The sequence below is a fragment of the Megascapheus bottae genome, chromosome 10, assembly GCF_031878675.1.
Source record: "Megascapheus bottae isolate mThoBot1 chromosome 10, mThoBot2.hap1, whole genome shotgun sequence".
Lineage (NCBI taxonomy): Eukaryota > Metazoa > Chordata > Mammalia > Rodentia > Geomyidae > Megascapheus > Megascapheus bottae.
In genome coordinates, this window is record NC_143518.1 from 58,897,339 (window position 1) to 58,916,904 (window position 19,566).

Sequence of the window (19,566 nt, forward strand, 5' to 3'; positions counted from 1 at the left end):
CACACACACACGAGACAAAACCAGACAGAGGCCTGTTCGAAGTCAAATTCTGAAGCCACTGTCCTTCTCAGCCGGCTCAACACACACTCAAGTACGCTCTATCCGCCGCTGTATGCCCCAAGGATTTAAACTAATGGAAAGTAAGTGAATGTGTGCTCTTGAAGACAAAAAAAAAAAAAGAATAACAGGAGAAAATCTAAACAATCCTGTTTGCAGTGTGTGTGTGTGTGTGTGTGTGTGTGTGTGTGTGTGTGTGTGTATCTGTCTGTGCCTGGCATACAGTACTGGAGCACTGGTACTGAAGCTTAAACTCAGGGCCTTTTCCTTTAGCTTTTTTTAAATAGCTAGTGGTTCTTCATCACTTGAACCATGCCTTCCTTCTGGCTTTTTGCTGGTGGGAGATAAAGATCTCTTAGATTTGTCTACTTGGACTGGCTCTGAACTAAGATCCTCAGATCTTAGCCTCCCAAATAGCTAGGATTACAGGTGTGACTCCAGCTGGCAATGTCTTCTTAAGAAATGACAGACAGCAAGATATGAAACAGGGACTGATAAGTGGGACTTCCTTTTTTTTTTTTTTCCCTGTGCAAAAAGGACACCATCAAGCTAAGCACTAATGGTTCATGCCTGAAACGCTAGCTACTCAGGAGCCTAAGGTCTGAAGATCATGGTTAGAAAGCCAGCCTGGCTGACTCTTATCTCCAATCAAAATAATAATCATAATCATAATCATAATAGCCAGAAGTAGCATTGTGGTTTAAGTGGTAGAGGACTTGCCTTGAACAAAAAGAATCTCAGGGGGCCGGGAGTTTGGCCTAGTGGTTAAAGTGCTTGCCTAGCATGCATGAAGACCCGGGTTCGATTCCTCGGTACCACATACATAGAAAAAAGCCAGAAGTGGTGCTGAGGCTCAAGTGGTAGAGCTCTAGCCTTGAGAAAGTCCAAGGACAGTGCTCAGGCCCTGAGCTCAAGCCCAGGACTGGCAAAAAAAAAAAAAAAGAATCTCAGGGACCCTGAGTTCAAGCCCCAGGACTGGCAAAAAGAAGGAGGAGGAGAAGGAGGAGGAGGAGGAGCAGGAGCAGGAGCAGGAGCAGGAGCAGGAGCAGGAGGAGCAGGAGCAGCAGGAGCAGCAGCAGCAGCAGCAGCAGCAGGAGGAGGAGGAGGAGCAGAAGCAGCAGCAGGAGGAGGAGGAGGAGGAGGAGCAGGAGGAGCAGGAGCAGCAGCAGGAGGAGGAGGAGGAGGAGGAGCAGGAGGAGGAGGAGGAGCAGGAGGAGGAGGAGGAGGAGGAAGAGGAGAAACTGTCAAGAGAATGAAAGACAAACTACAGGCTGGGAAAAGGTTTTGTAAAAGACCTATATTCTTGAAATATTCTCTCTCTCTCTAAATTTAGAATAAGAAAAAAATCCAATTCAAAAATAGACACATCCCTGAATCTGGGTGGTCCTGAGACTTGTCTTCACTAAGTGATGGCTGACTTCCAAGCTAAGATCTAAAGCTTTTCCGTTTTTGCTGCTTCCACTTTCACACTGAAAACGACGCTGCCGTGATGTCGTCATGTGAAGCTCTTTCTAGCTTCCTGGAGGATGAGAGACCACATGGAAGAGAATCTAGGCCCTCAAGACAACATCAGTCAACTGCCAGACAGAGCAGCCATCTTTGACCTCCCAGCCACAGCTGAACTACCCACCCTTGTCTGCAGCTACAGAAATGAAATCTAGAGAAGCCACAGACAGGAATCTTTGGAGCTAACTCAGCCGAGCTCCACTCAAATAGCTTGTGAACATGAAAATAGTTTTGTTGTAAGCCATAAAGTTTATACAGTGGTTTGTAATGTAGCAAAAGTTAACAAATCCCATCTTGTATATATTTTTTTCTTTCTTTCACTTAAACAGTTGGAAGGCCCTATAAAAATGCTTTTCCATATTTCTCTACGGTACATGTTTTAGAAGCTGGCACTAAGGACTTTCTATTTGTGCTTGCCAAGCCACTATTCAAATGGAGAGATGTTTCCTTGGAAAGGAAGGGAAGGAAGCTACTAGCACATAAATAGCAAACAATATGAGTGAGTGAGATAAGGTTATACTTTTGGTAGCCTTCTTCTTGAAATACAGTAAAGAAATGCACCTTACATTAATAGTATAAAATTAAAGTGTACGTGATAATTTTAGTAACTAAAATTCTGAAAGTCTCCCTCTCCCTTCAGCATGGCATTTGAAATACTTGAGAATTAGAAGAAATAAGAACCGGAGCAAGTGTCATCATGTTTTGTCTCAGGCACAACCAACTTTTCTCTGCAAATGACAAGAGAACCATAAATAACCAACCCAAGGCCTGATGGCAACAGCCAAGCAAGAGCCCACCACATTACCATGAAAAAGACTATTAAAAAGAAATTTGTTGATAGCAAAATGAAAAGTAAAACCATTCTGGGAAACTGGTTCAAAAGATTCTGAAACGTTAAACACTTATATATGGTCCACTCATTCAAATCCTAGGTATTCTTTTTACCCAAAAGCAATGAAAATGAATGTTTACAGAAAAATGTACACAAAAAGGGCCGGGAGTTTGGCCTAGTGGTAGAGTGCTTGCCTAGCATGCACAAAGAGCGGGTTCGATTCCTCGGTACCACATACATAGCAAAAAGCCGGAAGTGGTGCTGAAGCTCAAGTGGTAGCTCTAGCCTTGAGAAAGTCCAAGGACAGTGCTCAGGCCCTGAGTCCAGGCCCAGGACTGGCAAAAAAAAAAAAAAAAAAAAAAAAAAGAAAGAAAGAAAGAGAGAAAGATGTACACAAAAGTACACAGCTGCTTTTTACTATACAGGGCTCTATCGGCTCACACCTGTAACTACCTACTCAGGAGGTTGAGCTCTGGAGGACTGCGGTTCAAAGCCAGTAAGGTAGAACTGACTGCCCCATAGACTATAGCTCCAGTTAGTCCCCCTCCCCCAAGAAAGCCAGGAGAACTGTGGTTCAAGTGACAGTTCTAGCTTTTAGGAGAAAAATAGATGCAGGTCAGCACTGGTAGCTCACACCTACAATTCTAGCTACTCAAAGCTGAGACCTGATGATCAGTTTCAAAGCCAGCCTAGACAAATCCTCAAGACTCTTATTTCAAACTAAACAGCAAAAAGCCAGAACTGGAAGTGTGGCTCAAGTGGTTGCTAGACAAGAGCAAAAACTGAGTGACGAGAATGTGAGACTGAGTTCAAAGCCTAGTACTGACCAAAAAAACAAGCAAACAACAATGACAAAAAAGCTGGGTACATCAGTGAGTAAATGAATAAACTCTACCATTCACAGAATAGTGCTCAGAAATAAAAAAAGGGGGGGGAAGCCCTACAACATAAGGATGAATCAGATATATGAGCAAAAGAATCTAGTAAAAAAGAGAGAGGCCGGGAGTTTGGCCTAGTGGTAGAGTGCTTGCCTAGCATGCACGAAGACCCAGGTTCGATTCCATTGTACCACATACATAGAAAAAGCCAGAAGTGGTGCTGAGGCTCAAATGGTAGAGCTCTAGCCTTGAGAAAGTCCAAGGACAGTGCTCAGGCCCTGAGCTCAAGCCTTGAGACTGGCAGGCAGAGAGGGGGGATGGAGGGAGAGAGGAAGACAGAGGGAGGGGGGGGGGAGAGAGAACGGGGGGGCACGCACACACACTTACATGCTGTTTTCATCTACATACAACTGTAGAACAAGCAAACTTATCCACGTTGACAGAAATGACATTGAGTTCTTAGAGTTGGGTGGGTATGAAGACTGATTGCAAAAGAGTTTCTGGGTGTAATAATGTTCTCTAACTCGATTGCAGTGGCATTCACATGAATGTATGCCCAAACTCATCAACTAGTTTATTTTAAAAGATTTTGGTGGTGCTGGGATCAGACCAGGGCCCTGAGCATTTAGCAAGACCCTGAAGCCTCAAACTCAAACTACTTCATGTGGTTATATTTTATACAAATTAGCATAAAGTGGACTTTTTAAAAGCCCTGATGGGAGGAAGTGGATGGATTTTTACAAAGCTTCACCTTCCTCTGTTAAACATGGGAAGGTCCTTGCATGTGGGAGGGTATCAGCAGAGTTTACTATAGCATTATTTGCACTGCCAAATAAGGAGTCGACCTAGATGTCCCCCGTCAGATGAACGGACAAAGAAATGTGGCACAGATACACAATGGGATATTATTCAGCCACAGGAAAAAAGGAAACTCTGCCTTTTATAGCAATATAGATGGTACTGGAGACCTTTATGCTAAGTGAAGTAAGTCAGGAGCAGAGAGGCAAATGCTGCACGTTCTCCGAGGTAGAAATTACATAGCCCATCCCAGCGTAGAGTACAGACGTGTGGTTACCAAGGCCTGGGAAAAATGTGGGAGAGAAGCAGATGGAAAGAACAGACTAACAAGCAACTGGATAGGAGGAACAGTTCTAATATTCCCTAGCACAGTAGGACAGCTACAACTGATAGCCATCAACTGGTGTTTCAAAATAGCTGGTTGAATATTCCCAACACAAAGAAACGATAAACAGCAGAGGATACAGATGCCAATAACCCTGATAAGATCTTACACTGTTTATGTATATCAAAATGTCACACTGTATCCCATGCAATTACTGTATCAATTGAAAGTAATTTCTTTTTTTTTTTTTTTTTTTTTTGCCAGTCCTGGGCTTGAGCTCAGGGCCTGAGCACTGTCCTTGGACTTTCTCAAGGCTAGAGCTCTACCACTTGAGCCTCAGCACCACTTCTGGCTTTTTTTTTTTTTTTCTATGTATGTGGTACCGAGGAATCGAACCCGGGTCTTCATGCATGCTAGGCAAGCACTTTAACCACTAGGCCAAACTCCCGGCCCGAAAGTAATTTCTTAATGTGGGCTAAGAGTTTCTTAACACACAGGTATTAAGTGAAACAACTATCAAGGTGCTCTAAAAATTTCCCAAGTGGTGTTAAATTTCTTGTATTGTTCTTGTGTTACTGAAGGCATGACAAAGTCACTATCTGGCTGTGAGACCAGCCTACAGAAGTTTCTATTATAATAAATGAAATCTAAAGATAATCCTTTTTTTCTTTTTGTTAGCATATGGCTTGAACTCAGGGTCTGGGCACTGTCCCTGAACTGTTTTGCTCAAAGCCACCTCCAGTTTTTGAGTTGTTAATTGGAGATAAGAGTCTCATGGGGACCTTTTCTGCCCCTGCTGGTTTTAAACTGTGATCCTCAGATCTCAGCCTCTTTCCTAGCTAGGATTATATGTGTGAGCCATCAGCACCTAGCTAGACTAAAGATAATCTTAAAAGTCATTGCAATTATTTAAAGTTTTCTCCACAAACAAGTGTTATGTCAATATCTTAAGGAATTAATGGAGTTGTCAGTTAGTCATTAAAGACATGCAAACTGGAAAAAGCATAACACAGACATGAAAACCCACAAAAGATAGGCCTTATGAAAAAATCCACTGAAGTAGACAATTATATCCAACAAATCAAGACATAAGTACAAAATGCATGTTTTTCAAACATATTCTACTCATAGGAACCTGGGCAAGTTTTGTTTTATGAACTTGTATGGACAGCTCAGGCTTGTCTGCCACCACTCCACATAATGGCTCTTAACTTGTGCCAACAAAGTGAAGTAATATTTATCTCTTCTGATTTGCTAACCAAGATAACATTCTACTATATTTTAACCAGTTATATATGTTATACTTCCAAGTATGTCTGTTTTATGGCTTTACAGATTTGGAAGTTTTTCAGGCACATTTGAATCTGAGCCAAAAATTATTCTTTAAATCTCAAAAATCTAAAAGCAGGTACACAAAATACACCAAAATGTTTTATTATGTAAAGTAACTAGCAGCAAAAGCTCTAATTAACACTCAAAAATTCTGCTTGAGAGGAAGTTTGTCAGCAGGTTTCCTTTAGCCGGTTGTATATGAAAAAATGTGCTGGACAGCATTAACTTATTAGAAGACAAAGAAACTCAACCACAATTATGGCTGTACCCTAATTTTCTTCCAGCCAGAAGAAAATTTTTTTTCAGACAGACTTTATTTCCCAAGTTCTATGTATTAGACAGGGAAAAAAAAAAAAGGAAGATTTTGATAGTTCCCATGGTAATACCAGGTTTTTGTTAAGTAAAAAGACAATTTGCAGCCAAGTAACAGCAGGACAGTTCACAAGTGTTAAACACAGCCAAGGCAGACATTCAAGAAGCATAATGAGAAGAAGTATAGCCTTTCTCCAATCTACCAAGTATACAGAAGTCACCTATTTCCTTTCAGCCATTGACTAATGCTGGCAAGCAATGCCCCGATTAACTCACAAGCCAAAGAGGAGAAACTAGAATCCAGCCTCCCTCAGTAGACCCTGACCAGAACCCACACCCATGAGGAAAAGTAAAAGAATATGTGTGGAAGTCGCCTTACTCACTGTGTGGCTGCCCATGTGAAAGGAGTCTGAAAAGATGGACCAGTACGACAGAACAAATGCAACTTACTCATAAAAATTTCACTTTTTCCACCAAATTAAATGAAAAATAACCTAGTGATAAACTCCCAAGAGATGTTTATTCCTACTTCATGAAACTGTTAATTCTTCATTCTATTTGTTTAAACTGGAAAAAAAAATCATATAAAAGGATCCAAAAGATTGTTACATCTTTTTTTTAAAAAAATCCTTCCAATGGTAACACATTACAGCACCAATTTCAACTAACTGGCAATATTATTTGGTTCTGCTCTGCTTCCTGGTGGCTGCCAGGGGAACAACTCCACTCTACCACACTCTTCTACCATGATGCTTCCCCACCACAGAACAGGAACATGGAAGCAGCCTACCAAGAACTACAATAAAATAACCTCCACCAGGCCTCCCACTGTCATCCTACACCTTCTCTGGTACTTCCTTCCTGTTAAACTTTAGGCCATCACTTGCAGTCCAGCTTATCAACAAATCACAGTTCAGAAGAATGGCAGGCTGCTGTCCGCTTCTTAAGAAAATGCTGACCACCATGCTGACAAGAAGACTATCAATCTCTCCCCAGGAAAAGAAGTATAAGGCTATCAGTTTTATTACACCTAACAAATGAAGTTTCTGCCTGTAATCCTAGCTACTCAGGAGGCTGAGATCTGAGGATCACAGTTCAAAGCCAGCCCTGGCACTAAAGTCTGTGAGACTCTTATCTCCAATTAATCTGCTGATTCCCAAATGTAAATCTACGCAGGACTTCTAGAAACTTCAGGCTCTTCTAACTGCTTACCTGATTACCTAAAAGGCATTTTGAACTTTACAAGCCCGAGCCTGGAATATAATTCCTGATTCCCCAGCAGCCTTGCCCTATCCTGTTCAAAGCAATCTGAAGGAACTTTGCAAAAAGTAAATCAGATCACAATTAAAATCAATTCTCTAATGACTTTATACATCCAAAATAAAATGTGACTTCTCCTCCTGGCCCACAGGGCTCTACTGGCTTTGACTGCAGTCTTTCCTCTAGCCTGCCGTCTCATCACTCCTGGACAGTGGTGCTCTATACCTCCATGCCATGCTAGACTTTGACACATCCCAAACTCATCCCTACCTCTGCACCATGAAGCTTACTGTTTCTTTTCTTTTTTGTCAGTCATGGAGCTTGAACTCCAGGCCTGGGTGCTGTCCCTGAGCTCTTCAGCTCAAGGCTACCGCCCTACCCCTTGAGCCAGAGCACTACTTCTGATTTTCTAGTCATTAATTGGAAATAAGAGTCTCGTGGACTTTAGTGCCCTGGCTGGCTTTGAGCCTTGATCCTCAGATCTCAGCCTCCTAAGTAGCTAGGATGAGAGGCATGAGCCACCATGCCAGGCAGCTTGCTGTTTCTTTCGCTTAGAATGGTCTTTCCCCACATCACCACAGGCTAGTTTCTCTGGTATTTTTAGGTCATGGTTTAAATGCCAGCTCTCTAGACAAGCCTTCCCTGGTCACCACCCATGAAAATAGCATGTTCTACAACTCGTGGCCCTCCTAAGCTATTCTCTGCATAGCATCTATCATTCTGAAAATGTCATACTGGGATTAATTGGCTACTGGTTATCTTTGCTATGAAAATTACACCTCCATCAAAGTAGGGACTTGTTCTGTCTTTTCATTACTATATCCCACTGCCCAGAGCCACAGTAATTTTGGACAAACACTTAATGAGTGAGTAGTGCAAGTCATACAATTACAGTCATGTGGCTCTGAACTTCAAATTCTTGAAAATGCCCCCTTCAAGAAATTCTTAACAGGCCCCTTTGTCAACATAAACGTTCTTTCTTATTTTATTTATTCATATATTGCCAACTTGGAGCCTTTGCATTTATTCTGTCAGCCTTGTTTTTCTCCTATCTTTGAAAAATCTAACCGGTTCCTTTTGGTGTTAGAGATCTCTGCTCGGATACATTCTTCTGGACAAGGGTGCCCTGACCCACTCTAACAGAATGGCACAAAATTCCTACAGCTCACTGTCCCATGAGGCTGGTTTTGTTTCTGTATGGTTCCCACTTCTCTCTACAGTTATGTTTTTAAAAGCTTTTGTTTACTTGTTTGTTTACTGAAACATAACATTTTTTTCCTCTTCAGGAAAACAGTAATTGGTAGTCTCACATCTCTGTAAATATACCAAAAGAACTTCCTGAAAAGATAGGCCCTAGGGACAGCTCTGTAACTCAGCCAACTTTATAACACAGCCCACTGTAACATTCCATTCAGAGACTCAGCAACACAGGCTCAGAAGGAATCTAAGTCCTGTGAAGACCTTTTCCCCCAGTTATGTAAAGATCTTCATTGTATGCAAGCATCTAAATATAACAGATTTTAGATGTTGCTATTTAAAATGATCATCTATTTTATAATTAATTTTAAAAAATTGCTAAACTGCCATCACCTACAAACGACAAGACTGGGCTAGGGTGAGTGGCCACGGTGAGTGGCCAGGGTGGGTGTGGGCAGAGGCTTGCTTCACTCTGATTGTCCACTGTTCTATGGTACTGCACTGTCATTCTACAAGTGAACGACATTCTACTTTTAAACCAAACACATCTAAACATATATCAATCTGTGCTCCAACTGAGTGTGTGTGTGAGTGTATTTTAAGTTTTTATTTGTTTTTGTTTTCTAACATTTCTAAACTTTAGGGGAACATGGTTACTTCAGAATAAAATACATTCCAGACACTGGAGGAAGACTGTCTACCGCTAACTTAGTCTATAATAAATGTAAAGATAGTCTTCTTTGTTGGGAAAACTAATGATCCTACTTACATAAACTTTTTTTTTTCTTTTCCCACTCCTGGGCTTGGGCTTTCTCAAGGCTAGAGCTCTACCACTTGAGCCACAGTACCACTTCTGGCTTTTTTCTGTGTATGTGGAACCAAGGAATCAAACCTGGGTCTTTATGCATGGTAGGCAAGCACTTTAACCACTAGGCCAAACTCCTGGTCTCTAAACTTTTTTTTTTTTTTTTTTTTTTTTGCCAGTCCTGGGCTTAAGCTCAGGGCCTGAGCACTGTCCTTGGATTTTTCTCAAGGCTAGAGCTCTACCACTTGAGCCTCAGCACCACTTCTGGATTTTTCTAAGTATGTGGTACCAAGGAATCGAACCTGGGTCTTCGTGCATGCTAGGCAAGCACTCTACCACTAGGCCAAACTCCCAGCCCCTCTAAACTTTTTTTTTTTCCTATATATGTGGTACTGAGGAATTGAACCCAGGTCTCCATGCATGCTAGGCAAGTACTCTAACCACTAGGCCAAACTCCAGGGCTCTAAGCATTTTTAAGGTTTGCTTTTTTTTTTTTTGCACCTATCCTGGCACTGGGCTTCAGAGCCTAGGCACTGTCCCTGAGCTTCTTTTGCTTCAGGCTAGTACGCCACCACGCCTCCACTTCTGGCATTTTTGATGGTTAATTGGAGAAAAGGTTTCATGGATTTTCCTGACTGGGCTGGCTGTCAAACTGTGATCCTCAGATCTAGGTCTCCTGATTAGCTAGGATTATAGGTATGAGCCACTGGCACCTGGCAACTGTGTCAATAGTTAAAGTTCTTTTGTTTTTAAACGATATATAAAACCATTTAAAAAATTACATCTATTACTGAGGCATATGTAATGTTTCAGTACATGCATATTATTCATACTGTCTAGTTAATATACACTGAATTCAGTTTCAATAATTATCTAAAACTAGGGCTGGCTGGGCACTGGTGAATCATGCCTGTAATCCTAGCTACTTAGGAGGCTGAGATCTAAGGATCACAGTTCAAAGACAGCCCAGGCAAGAAAGTCTGTAAGAGTCTTATCTACAATTAACCACTAGAAAGCCAGACAAGGAGTAGTGGCTCAAAGTAGAAGACTACTAGCCTTGAGCAAAAAATCTCAGGGACAGTACCCAGGATGTGAGTTCAAGCCCCATAACACACACACACACACACACACACACACACACACACACACACACACACACACACACACACACACACACACACACACACACACACACACACACCTAGGGCTGATGAACAGAACTAACTAAATCTTCACTGCTGTCTGATATGTGGGGAGAAACTACAGCTGAAACATATAGATCTCAATGTAGCTTTTGCCACTTTCATTGTTCTTTTTGAACATAAGGTTATTAAAAGAATATAAAATGTTCATTACTTAAGTGAATTACCTATTTTATAAATAACATCTATAGTAATTTTCTTCATACTTATTAGCTAGCTCTGAAATGGGATAAAATAAAAGAGTATATATGTGAAACAGTATATACTACATTTCAAATCAAGTAAAATAAGTAAGTTTCTAAATTAGGGAATAAGAGTGTATCAAAAATGCTATTTCAGGAAGCTTAATCTGTAGCTTTAAGCCATTGATTAGATGAGTCAAGGAAGCAAATCCATAAATGATCTTCAGTTTCAAATATTCCTTTCAAAGCTGTTTACAATTTGTGTGTGAAAAAAATATTTTTAAAAGAAACTATAGGCATGGTAGTTTGTAGCGTCAACACTGTCATTTTACCACTCTGCTCTCTAAAATAAACAATTTAAGATTTCTTAAATGTGGATTTAGGATCCATTCAGTTTAGTTGATTACCATGTTTTTTCTAGATATAAGGAAAAAAAAGTCAAGTTACATTGATTAGGTTAATACTTTTTTGTTTCTGTATTATATGGGTAACCAAGTAAAGTAACTGTGAGTCCTATGGCAAAATGTATTTCTAACAGGAGTCACAGTCAAAAGAATTCCAAAACACTAGGGTCTCTTCCAGCTTTAAAATCATACATTTGTAGCTAAGTCTGTCCTTGAATAGGAAAGAATATTAATGGGTAGCCTTTCCTTTATTTAATGTTTAGCTCCATTAAATGGCAATCAAAGGAATCTAACTCTACTGCACTAGGTCTGTAACTTAAGCAACAATGGGGGCTTACTGAGAAGCCAGGGAAGAGCTGAAAGGCACAGAAATGGAGCAACCCAGTGACAGAACAAAAAAAAAAAACAAAAAAAAAAACACGACAGAGAAACAAGCCTAGCAGGATAAAGCATCAAGGAACAAGGCCTGGCTCCTGAACCAGGTCAATCTTTCCAACAAGTTGACAACTCCAGCTATAGGCAAGGCCCATACAACTCACAAGCTTTAACTCTAGCACAGGGCTTTGTGAGGCAGCAACAATTCCAGTGTGGGAAGGCAAAGGAAAGAGAAAAAGGAAGGGGGGGGGGAGAAAGAGAAGAAAGGGTGATGTCACATTGTTCTTGAGATCAGCTTCTCCGTTCTCAATACTTGCAGCATATCCAACAAAATTAGTGGAAATTACTAGATTGCCTTGCACATTCTTTTTTTTCTACATTACTTTATTGTTTTTTGTTTTGTTTTGTTTTTTGCCCATCCTGGGATTGAGCTCAGGGCCTGAGCACTGTCCTTGGACTTTCTCAAGGCTAGAGCTCTACCACTTGAGCTCAGCATCATTTCTGGCTTCTTCTATGTATGTGGTACCGAGGAATTGAACCCAGATTTTCGTGCATGCTAGGCAAGCATTCTACCACTAGGCCAAACTCTCAGCCCCACTTTACTGTTGTTTTAAAGGTGACATACAGTGGGGTTACCTCTACATACATCAGATATTAAGTACATTTTCTATTGCATAGTATCATCCGTCTCCTCATTCTCACCTGTTCCCTCCCTCCTCTCTCTACCCACAGATGGCATAGCTCTCTTTCCTTGATGGCCTGTGCAGCCAGTAAAGCATAGTCATCAGCAAAGCAACAAAATAAATTAAGGAAGAAAGTCCTTTGCTTCCCTATTTTTGGAGTTCGTATGTATATTTAATATCTGAAGAGATGCTTGGGTATTACGCCTTTGTGATTCTCTCCTAAGACTATCCACTATCCTTTTCTGGTCTCGCTCTATGTGAGTATCTGGAGTTCTGTGTAACTTGTCATATCCCAGAACACTTTAGATCTAACTTCCACATATTAGGGAGAACAAATGCCATTTCTCTCTCTGGTCCTGGCTTACCTCACTTAACATGATTTGTTCAAGTTCTATCCATTTTCCTGCAAATGACATTATTTTATTCTTTCTAATGGCTGTGTAAAATTCCATTGTACATAGGTACCACATGTTTTGAATCCATTCAACTATAGTAGGGCTTCCTTATCTTGTCTTTTGTGAAAAGTGGGACCATGGGAAGTGGGGCTTGGCTCAAGGGTAGGGTGGTAGTGGTAGCCTTGAGCTGAAGAGCTCAGGGACAGCACCAGGCCGAGTTCAAGCCCTATGACCCATCCCCAGCCCCCCCCCCAAAAGTGCAACTATGAACTTGGATGCTTTGCACATTCTTAAGTACTATCAAACTCAGGTCCTCCCCGACTTATCAACTGTGTTTCACTCTCCACCTATGCACCCTACTTAACAACTACAATTACTTCCAGGGCACATGAAATTAGCATAACTTTAAAACAGGAACAGACCCAGTAAACTACTCTGAAACGAAGCTTGGTAAATGGTCAGGATTACAAACCAACATCAGGCAGATGGGTTTACAGAAGTGAACTGTTCTATTTCTTCTGCTGCACCACTTCCTGTCTACCTATTAGTGAGGCAAAGGCAGAATACCTACAGTGATTAAGAAGAGAAGGATGCGCAAGTAGACCTTGCCTTCTCTACATGGTACTCACTCTGCATTCTTCCTTGTCTGTCTTTTCAAGGCCTCAATTTGTTCCCCAAGAGAACAGGGACCACACTCTCAGCTAAGTACACGACACAGTGTGTACAGTGTACACATGCATACTGCCTGGCCCAGAGTAAACTAAATAGAGCTACTAGCTGCAAATCATAAAGCTCTAAGAGCTAGTAGGACAGTAATAGTTTATTCTAACCCAACAGAAAACCTACTCACAAAGTGCTCTGAGATAGACAGTTTCATATAGGCAGAGGGAAAAAAAAAAAGAAATCAACAACACAACAATGGAGTGGGCAGAGAGAAAATGAACACAGAGAACAGTGGGACAACTTACTCCAGGATCCTATAATCCACAAACCAGTGAGAAATGCTTAGCTTCAACTCAGTCTCGAAATCTAACCTTTCCCACACATGCTTCCGTGTAGTCATAATGCTTTCATGTTTCAAACAATTCCTCAGTCCAGTCACCACTGTCACCCATCTCTTTCCCTACCAGTGGAACCCCACTAATCAGTCCCCATGTGATGCACACCCCTGGCAGAGACTGCTCACCTCTAGGTTCCATGCCTATTGCTTAAACTTAAATTTAGAGCATGTTATTTCATGCTATCTAATTAGATGGGGTTTCTCCCATTCTTTTTCCTCACTAGATTTTTAGGCTCATTACCATTCAAGCCTGAATGTCTACCAGTGATCAGCTGGTTAAAATTGGAAATGGAATCTTATGAACCTTTCTGCTCCAGCTAACTTCAACCTCTGGGTTTCAGCCTCAAAGTAGCTAGGCTGATAGGTGTGAGCCACTGGCACCCATCTCTTGTAACCTCTTTGTAATCTCATTTCCCAGAAGAAACCCAAGTTCATACTTTGATTTGTATTTTGTCTAAAAACCACTGTGTATAGAGAAGAAAAATCAGACCTTCTTTCAAAAATAACCAGTAAAAAACAGGTGTGGATATGTGGCTGAATGGTAAAACATCAGTGTAAGTAAGCTTAGGGTCATGAGTTCAAACCTTAGTCAGTACCACAAAAACAAAAACAAAAAATCCACTATCATTTGGTTCCCAAAAGCATGACAAACTCTTTAAAAAAAAAAAAAAAAGGGAGGAGGGAGGTTATTCTTTTAAGTATTTCTCAAACAAGACTTTACTAGTGGTCTGACAAATAATTTTCTCCCCTATATTTTCAGTAAGGAGAAATATTACAGTATTAATCAAACTGAAAGTATACAACTAAAATATGTCAGTGTATGTGATTTAACACAAGGTTAAGTTGATATATGAAGTATATGAAGTATGAAGTTCTCAAGTTCTAACATAAATTGAAGGAAGAACCAGAAAAACAAAAATTCTAGACCATTTAAATTAATTCTATAAATACTACATAAGTGAATTCAAAGTTATGTGTAGGATCAATAATGTAAGTGAAATCTAATCAATGCAATGATCTGTCTACCAAATTGATACTTCAAAAGTAATTTTTCCAAAACCTTCATAACTGTGTCTACACACACACACACACACACACACACACACACACACACACACCCCTACCTTACTCTAGGAAAAAATGCAGGAAACATACTCAATTTATTTCATTCTTATTAATGAGGTTCTGAAATAGATAACCTACTTTTTTTTTTTTTTTTTTGCCAGTCCTGGGCTTGAGCTCAGGGCTTGAGCATTGTCCTTGGACTTTCTCAAGGCTAGCACTCTTAACACTTGAGCCTCAGCACCACTTCCAGCTTTTTGCTATGTATGTGGGGTACCGAGGAATTGAACTTGGGTGTTTGTGCATGCTAGGCAAGCACTCTACCACTAGGCCAAACTCCCGGCCCCAGATAACCTACTTTTAAGGACATCTGGGTTTTTGATGTGTATCTTGTCAGTACCTGAAGGAGCATCAGACTAAGCAAACCCTGACCAGAAAATCATCAATGTGCTTTGTAACTGTGCTATCGATCTTGAAACGAAGGACGTGGAAATAAATGGAAAGAGTCCAACAAGCAGAGGTAAGCTGTGGAGGAGCTGAATGTGACACACTGATAGGGACACGGGGTAAAACTGGACTTGCTCCTGGTGCTGGTAAATGATACATAGTATATGTATGCTGTACTCAAGTGCCAAAATCAGAGGCTAACCGAACCACAAGTGAAACTGGAGCTATCAATGAAGGTTGAAAATCCATATCTAAGTAAACTAAACGTTATCAGTTATCCTTAATAATTTTATTACAAATCTATAACTAAACTACTCAAGACATCATGCTCCACATCCTACTTTTTAAAAAAAGTAAAGTATTTATGCCAGGTGCTGATGGCTCGTGCCTGTAATCCTACCTACCCAGGAGGCTGAGATCTGAAGATTTCCATTCAAAGCCAGCCCGGGCATGAAAGTCTGTGAGACTCTTATCCCCAATTAAGCACCAGAAAACCAGAAGTGGTGCTGTGACTCAAGGGGTAGGGCACTAGCCTTGAGCTGAAGAGCCCACACCCGACTAAAAAAAAAAGTATTTATTTACTTATTTGTTTTTCTATTATTTTTGCAGTGTTGGATACCAAACGCTGTACATGCTAGTAGGTAAGCACTCAACCAGTAAGTCACAGACACCTCCAGCCCCGAAAGTAAGTTTTCAAGATAGAGAAAATAGACAGGAAGCAAAGCAGTAGGTCATTATTACATCTAGTATCGGCCTTGGGAAACTGATTTGCCAGTCCTGGGCCTGAGCTCAGGGCCTGAGCACTCTCCTTGGGTTTTCTCAAGGCTAGCACGCTACCACTTGAGCCACAGCACCACTTCCAGCTTTTTTCTGTGTATGTGGTACCCAGGTCTTCGTGCATGCTAGGCAAGCACTCTACCACTAGGCCAAACTCTCGGCCTGGGAAACTAATTTTTGTCATCCTTCTTAAATTTTATAATTTCATAATATAATAGCATGTTTAATGATTCCTGCATTTTGTTAAGCTTAGTTGAAGCAGTGAAACACGTGGATCTCAGTCTTCAGAGACAATCATACTTATCCTAGACAATTCTAGAAGTTTACATGTGTTTTTTTACAAGCATGAGCTAACGCCAGTGCCAGTGGCTCATACCTGATCTGAGGATCAGGATTCAGAACCAGCCCCATGTGGGTGAATCCAGCCCAGGAAGACAAATCTATGAGACTTCAATTAAAATCAACTTATGAAGCCAGGTGAAGGTGGCTCATGCCTGTAATCCTAGCTACTCAACAGTCTGAAATCTAAGAACTGCTGCTCAAAGCCAGCTGGGCAAGAAAGAAAGTCTGTGAGACTTTTATCTCCAATTAACCATCAGAAAAACCACCAGATATGGTGTTATGGCTCAAAATGCAGAGTGTGAGAGTAGAGTGAAAAAGCTTAGATGGTACCCAGGCCAAGTTCAAGCTACATGATCAACAATCAATCAATCAATCAAGTTGTAATGTAACAACCTTGACTGAACAAAGTTCAGTGAGAATAAGAGGCCTTGAAGTCAAGCCTCAATACAAGCACAAACAAAGAATGAGTAACGGTTGAATAAACTAAAATATCTGACATGTGGAGATTTTACTAAGAGTTTATTCCAACACATAAAACACACTAATCTTGCCTAATAAAGTGAAGAATGCCTTTTTCATCTCTGCTAGCTACTCCCTAAGATCAAAGAGAATTTTTAATTAAATAAAAATTATGTCTAAACAGCTGGGTGGACACTTAATGACTCATGCCTACAATCCTAGCTACTCAGGGAGCAGGAATCTGGAGGATCCCAATTCGAGGCTAGTTGAGGAAAAACCTCCACCAAATTTCATAGACTGACTCAAGTGGTAGAGGGCTAGCTGTGAGCATGAAAGATGAGAGAACCACAGATGAGAGGCACCAAATTCAAGACCTAAACCTGACTAGCCTCCTCCCCCACCCCCACCGCCTGCCCCACCATGAAAAAGGAAGGAAAAAAAATAGAAAAAGAAAATCAAAATAAGTGAAAATCACAAAACTCATTAAACTCCAAATATTCCAAAATAGTCTGCTATAATTAAAATCTTCCTTGTTGGGCATGGTGGTTCATACCTATAATCCTAGCTACTCAGGGGACTGAGATCTGAGGATCACAGTTCAAATCCAGCCTAGGCACTAAAAAGTCCATGATACTCTTATTTCTAATTAACCACCAAAAAACTGGAAGTGGCGCTGTGGCTCAAAGGGTAGGGCAGTGGCTTTGAGCTGAAGAGCTCAGGGGCGGCACCCAGGCCCAGAGTTCAAGTCCCACAACCTGAGCCAAAAAAAAAAAAAAAATTAAAATCTTTCTTTACAGAGAAACAAGATTTACAAGAAATGGTTACTAAATAGTAGACAGAGAAAATAACCAAATTTCAAAAACATTTTCTTATATTCATAGTCAACAGTATGCATTTTAAATTTAAAATAACCTTGGATATAGAAAGACTCACCATCTGTATGGGTTTCTTGTGGAGATCTCGTTCAGTTACCAATTTTTCCTGGTCGGTGACATAAAGACCTTTCTGTGCTAAAGCCTGGATTACAGCATCATGGCCCAAAAGTGGTTTTGCTGCATCGCTCTTGAGAATGAGACTCCCGGCACGACAGTACAGTTCAGCCGACAGAAGCAAATTAACAACGGGTGGTTTGATGTGTTCCTGGTCATACTGATCTGTGTAAAATGGTTCTCGAAGTTCCTCTGGCACATTTTCTATAAAGATTAAGGAGGGAAAAAAAATCTATTACAAGATTTTTTATAAAAGAAACATATTCAAGTTATTATTCATATCATAGAACTAAAGGTTCCTTCTAAAAACAATATCCCATTGACTTTTGAAAAATGTTTTGGACCTTGGCATGTAATCTACAATGAAAGACAGACATGATTCCCTGTACAGAAGATACCATTTAGAGTGTATTCCAAAAGGGGACTGACTGCAAAGTAAACATGAAGCCAATTTTTCTGAGCCTAGTGGCTCTACAGAGTGGTCAAACATACAGAATATACTGTAAGATTCCTTAAAACTAATTTCAGTGAATAACTGCACAGGCAGGCAGACAACAGAAAATCAACACAACAGCTTTTTCAGGAGATGAGTGGGCAGCAGTGCCACCTGAGAAGATCAGCCCCTTGCCCAAAGTTTTGTTAACAAGTTGAATAACTGATGATCTAGACTATCTCTCCCTCTGTCTCAAGGCCCCTTAGTCTCTCTCCCCTCCTGACAAAGCTTACCCAAGTAAAGTTATGAGGGGTTCTTAGAGCTAATAGAGATCTGCTTTTAAAATCTGTATTTAGCTGGTATGGTAGAATACCCCTGTAACACCAGCATTTGGGAGGAAAAGAAAGAGGGATCATAGGTTTAAAGCCAGCTAGGCTACATAGGAAGATTGTAAAAAAAAAAAAAATCTTTTTAAGTCTCATATTCATTGCTGATGACTATAAAAGTTAGAGGTGAAAAAAGATGATTTTATAGGAACTGAAGTTTCATGGCAGTAGTAAAATAGGAAGTGAAGGACACAGACTGCTAAAGACAAAGGAGAAGTGCCTGGGAATACATCAGGGAGGTAAAGGTGGAAAGCAGAGGTGATGAAGCCTGGGTCAAAGGGAAACCATGTCAGCATTAAGAGAAAGAGGAAAATGAAAGGTACTGCCAATGTACAAACAAGACCCTGACCTTAGTTTTGGTCATGCTGAATTGGAAATGACAGCGAAAATATCCAAGAGAAAATCTCCAATAAGGAGCAGGAAATATAGGACTCAGTTAAAGAGGCCAGAGTGGAGGTATCAATTTGGGATTTTAGAGACAGCTAAAAATACCCTTCTTTAATAATTGAAAACACTTCCCTTCCATCACACGGCATTACCTAGTAATGAGCTGACTTTAAACTTAATAGAACAGCCTCACTAGTGTAAACTATGGAAAGTAATGCTGGCACATACCTCTAATTCAGTATCATAGGAACTAAGTAGTCGCTATCTAGCAAAAGTATCATAAAAGAGAAACTGTCTTAAGGTAACACTATGATGTACCAATAGGTTCTCCACTTTCTATATCAATTTAAAAATGATCTGGTATGGGCTGGGAAGTTGGCCTAGTGGTAGAGTGCTTGCCTAGCACGCACGAAGACCCGGGTTCGATTCCTCGGTACCACATACGTAGCAAAAAAGCCCTAGCCTTGAGAAAATCCAGGGACAGTGCTCAGGCTCTGAGCCCAAGCCCAAGACTGGCAAAAAATAAAAAAAAGAAAGAAAGAAAGAAAAATGATCTGGTATTTAAACACTAGCTGTACAAATAGAAAGTGCTCATTTTCCAGATCACAATTTTATCCACACAGTACTAATGCACATACATAACATGTACTTACTATGTTTGCATTCATTTTTACACATGAC

General features: G+C 40.6%; 1 protein-coding gene across 2 annotated transcripts in view; it reads right to left on the reverse strand.

Annotated features, from left to right (window-relative positions):
- Camsap2 (calmodulin regulated spectrin associated protein family member 2) overlaps positions 1-19,566 on the reverse strand; it is an 82,678-nt gene that overhangs the window by 48,990 nt on the left and 14,122 nt on the right. For both annotated transcript variants that reach the window (XM_090341447.1, XM_090341448.1), the window contains exon 2: positions 17,624-17,883. In XM_090341447.1, coding sequence (XP_090197573.1) covers positions 17,624-17,883 — 260 coding nt within the window. The remainder of the gene's footprint in view (positions 1-17,623; positions 17,884-19,566) is intronic.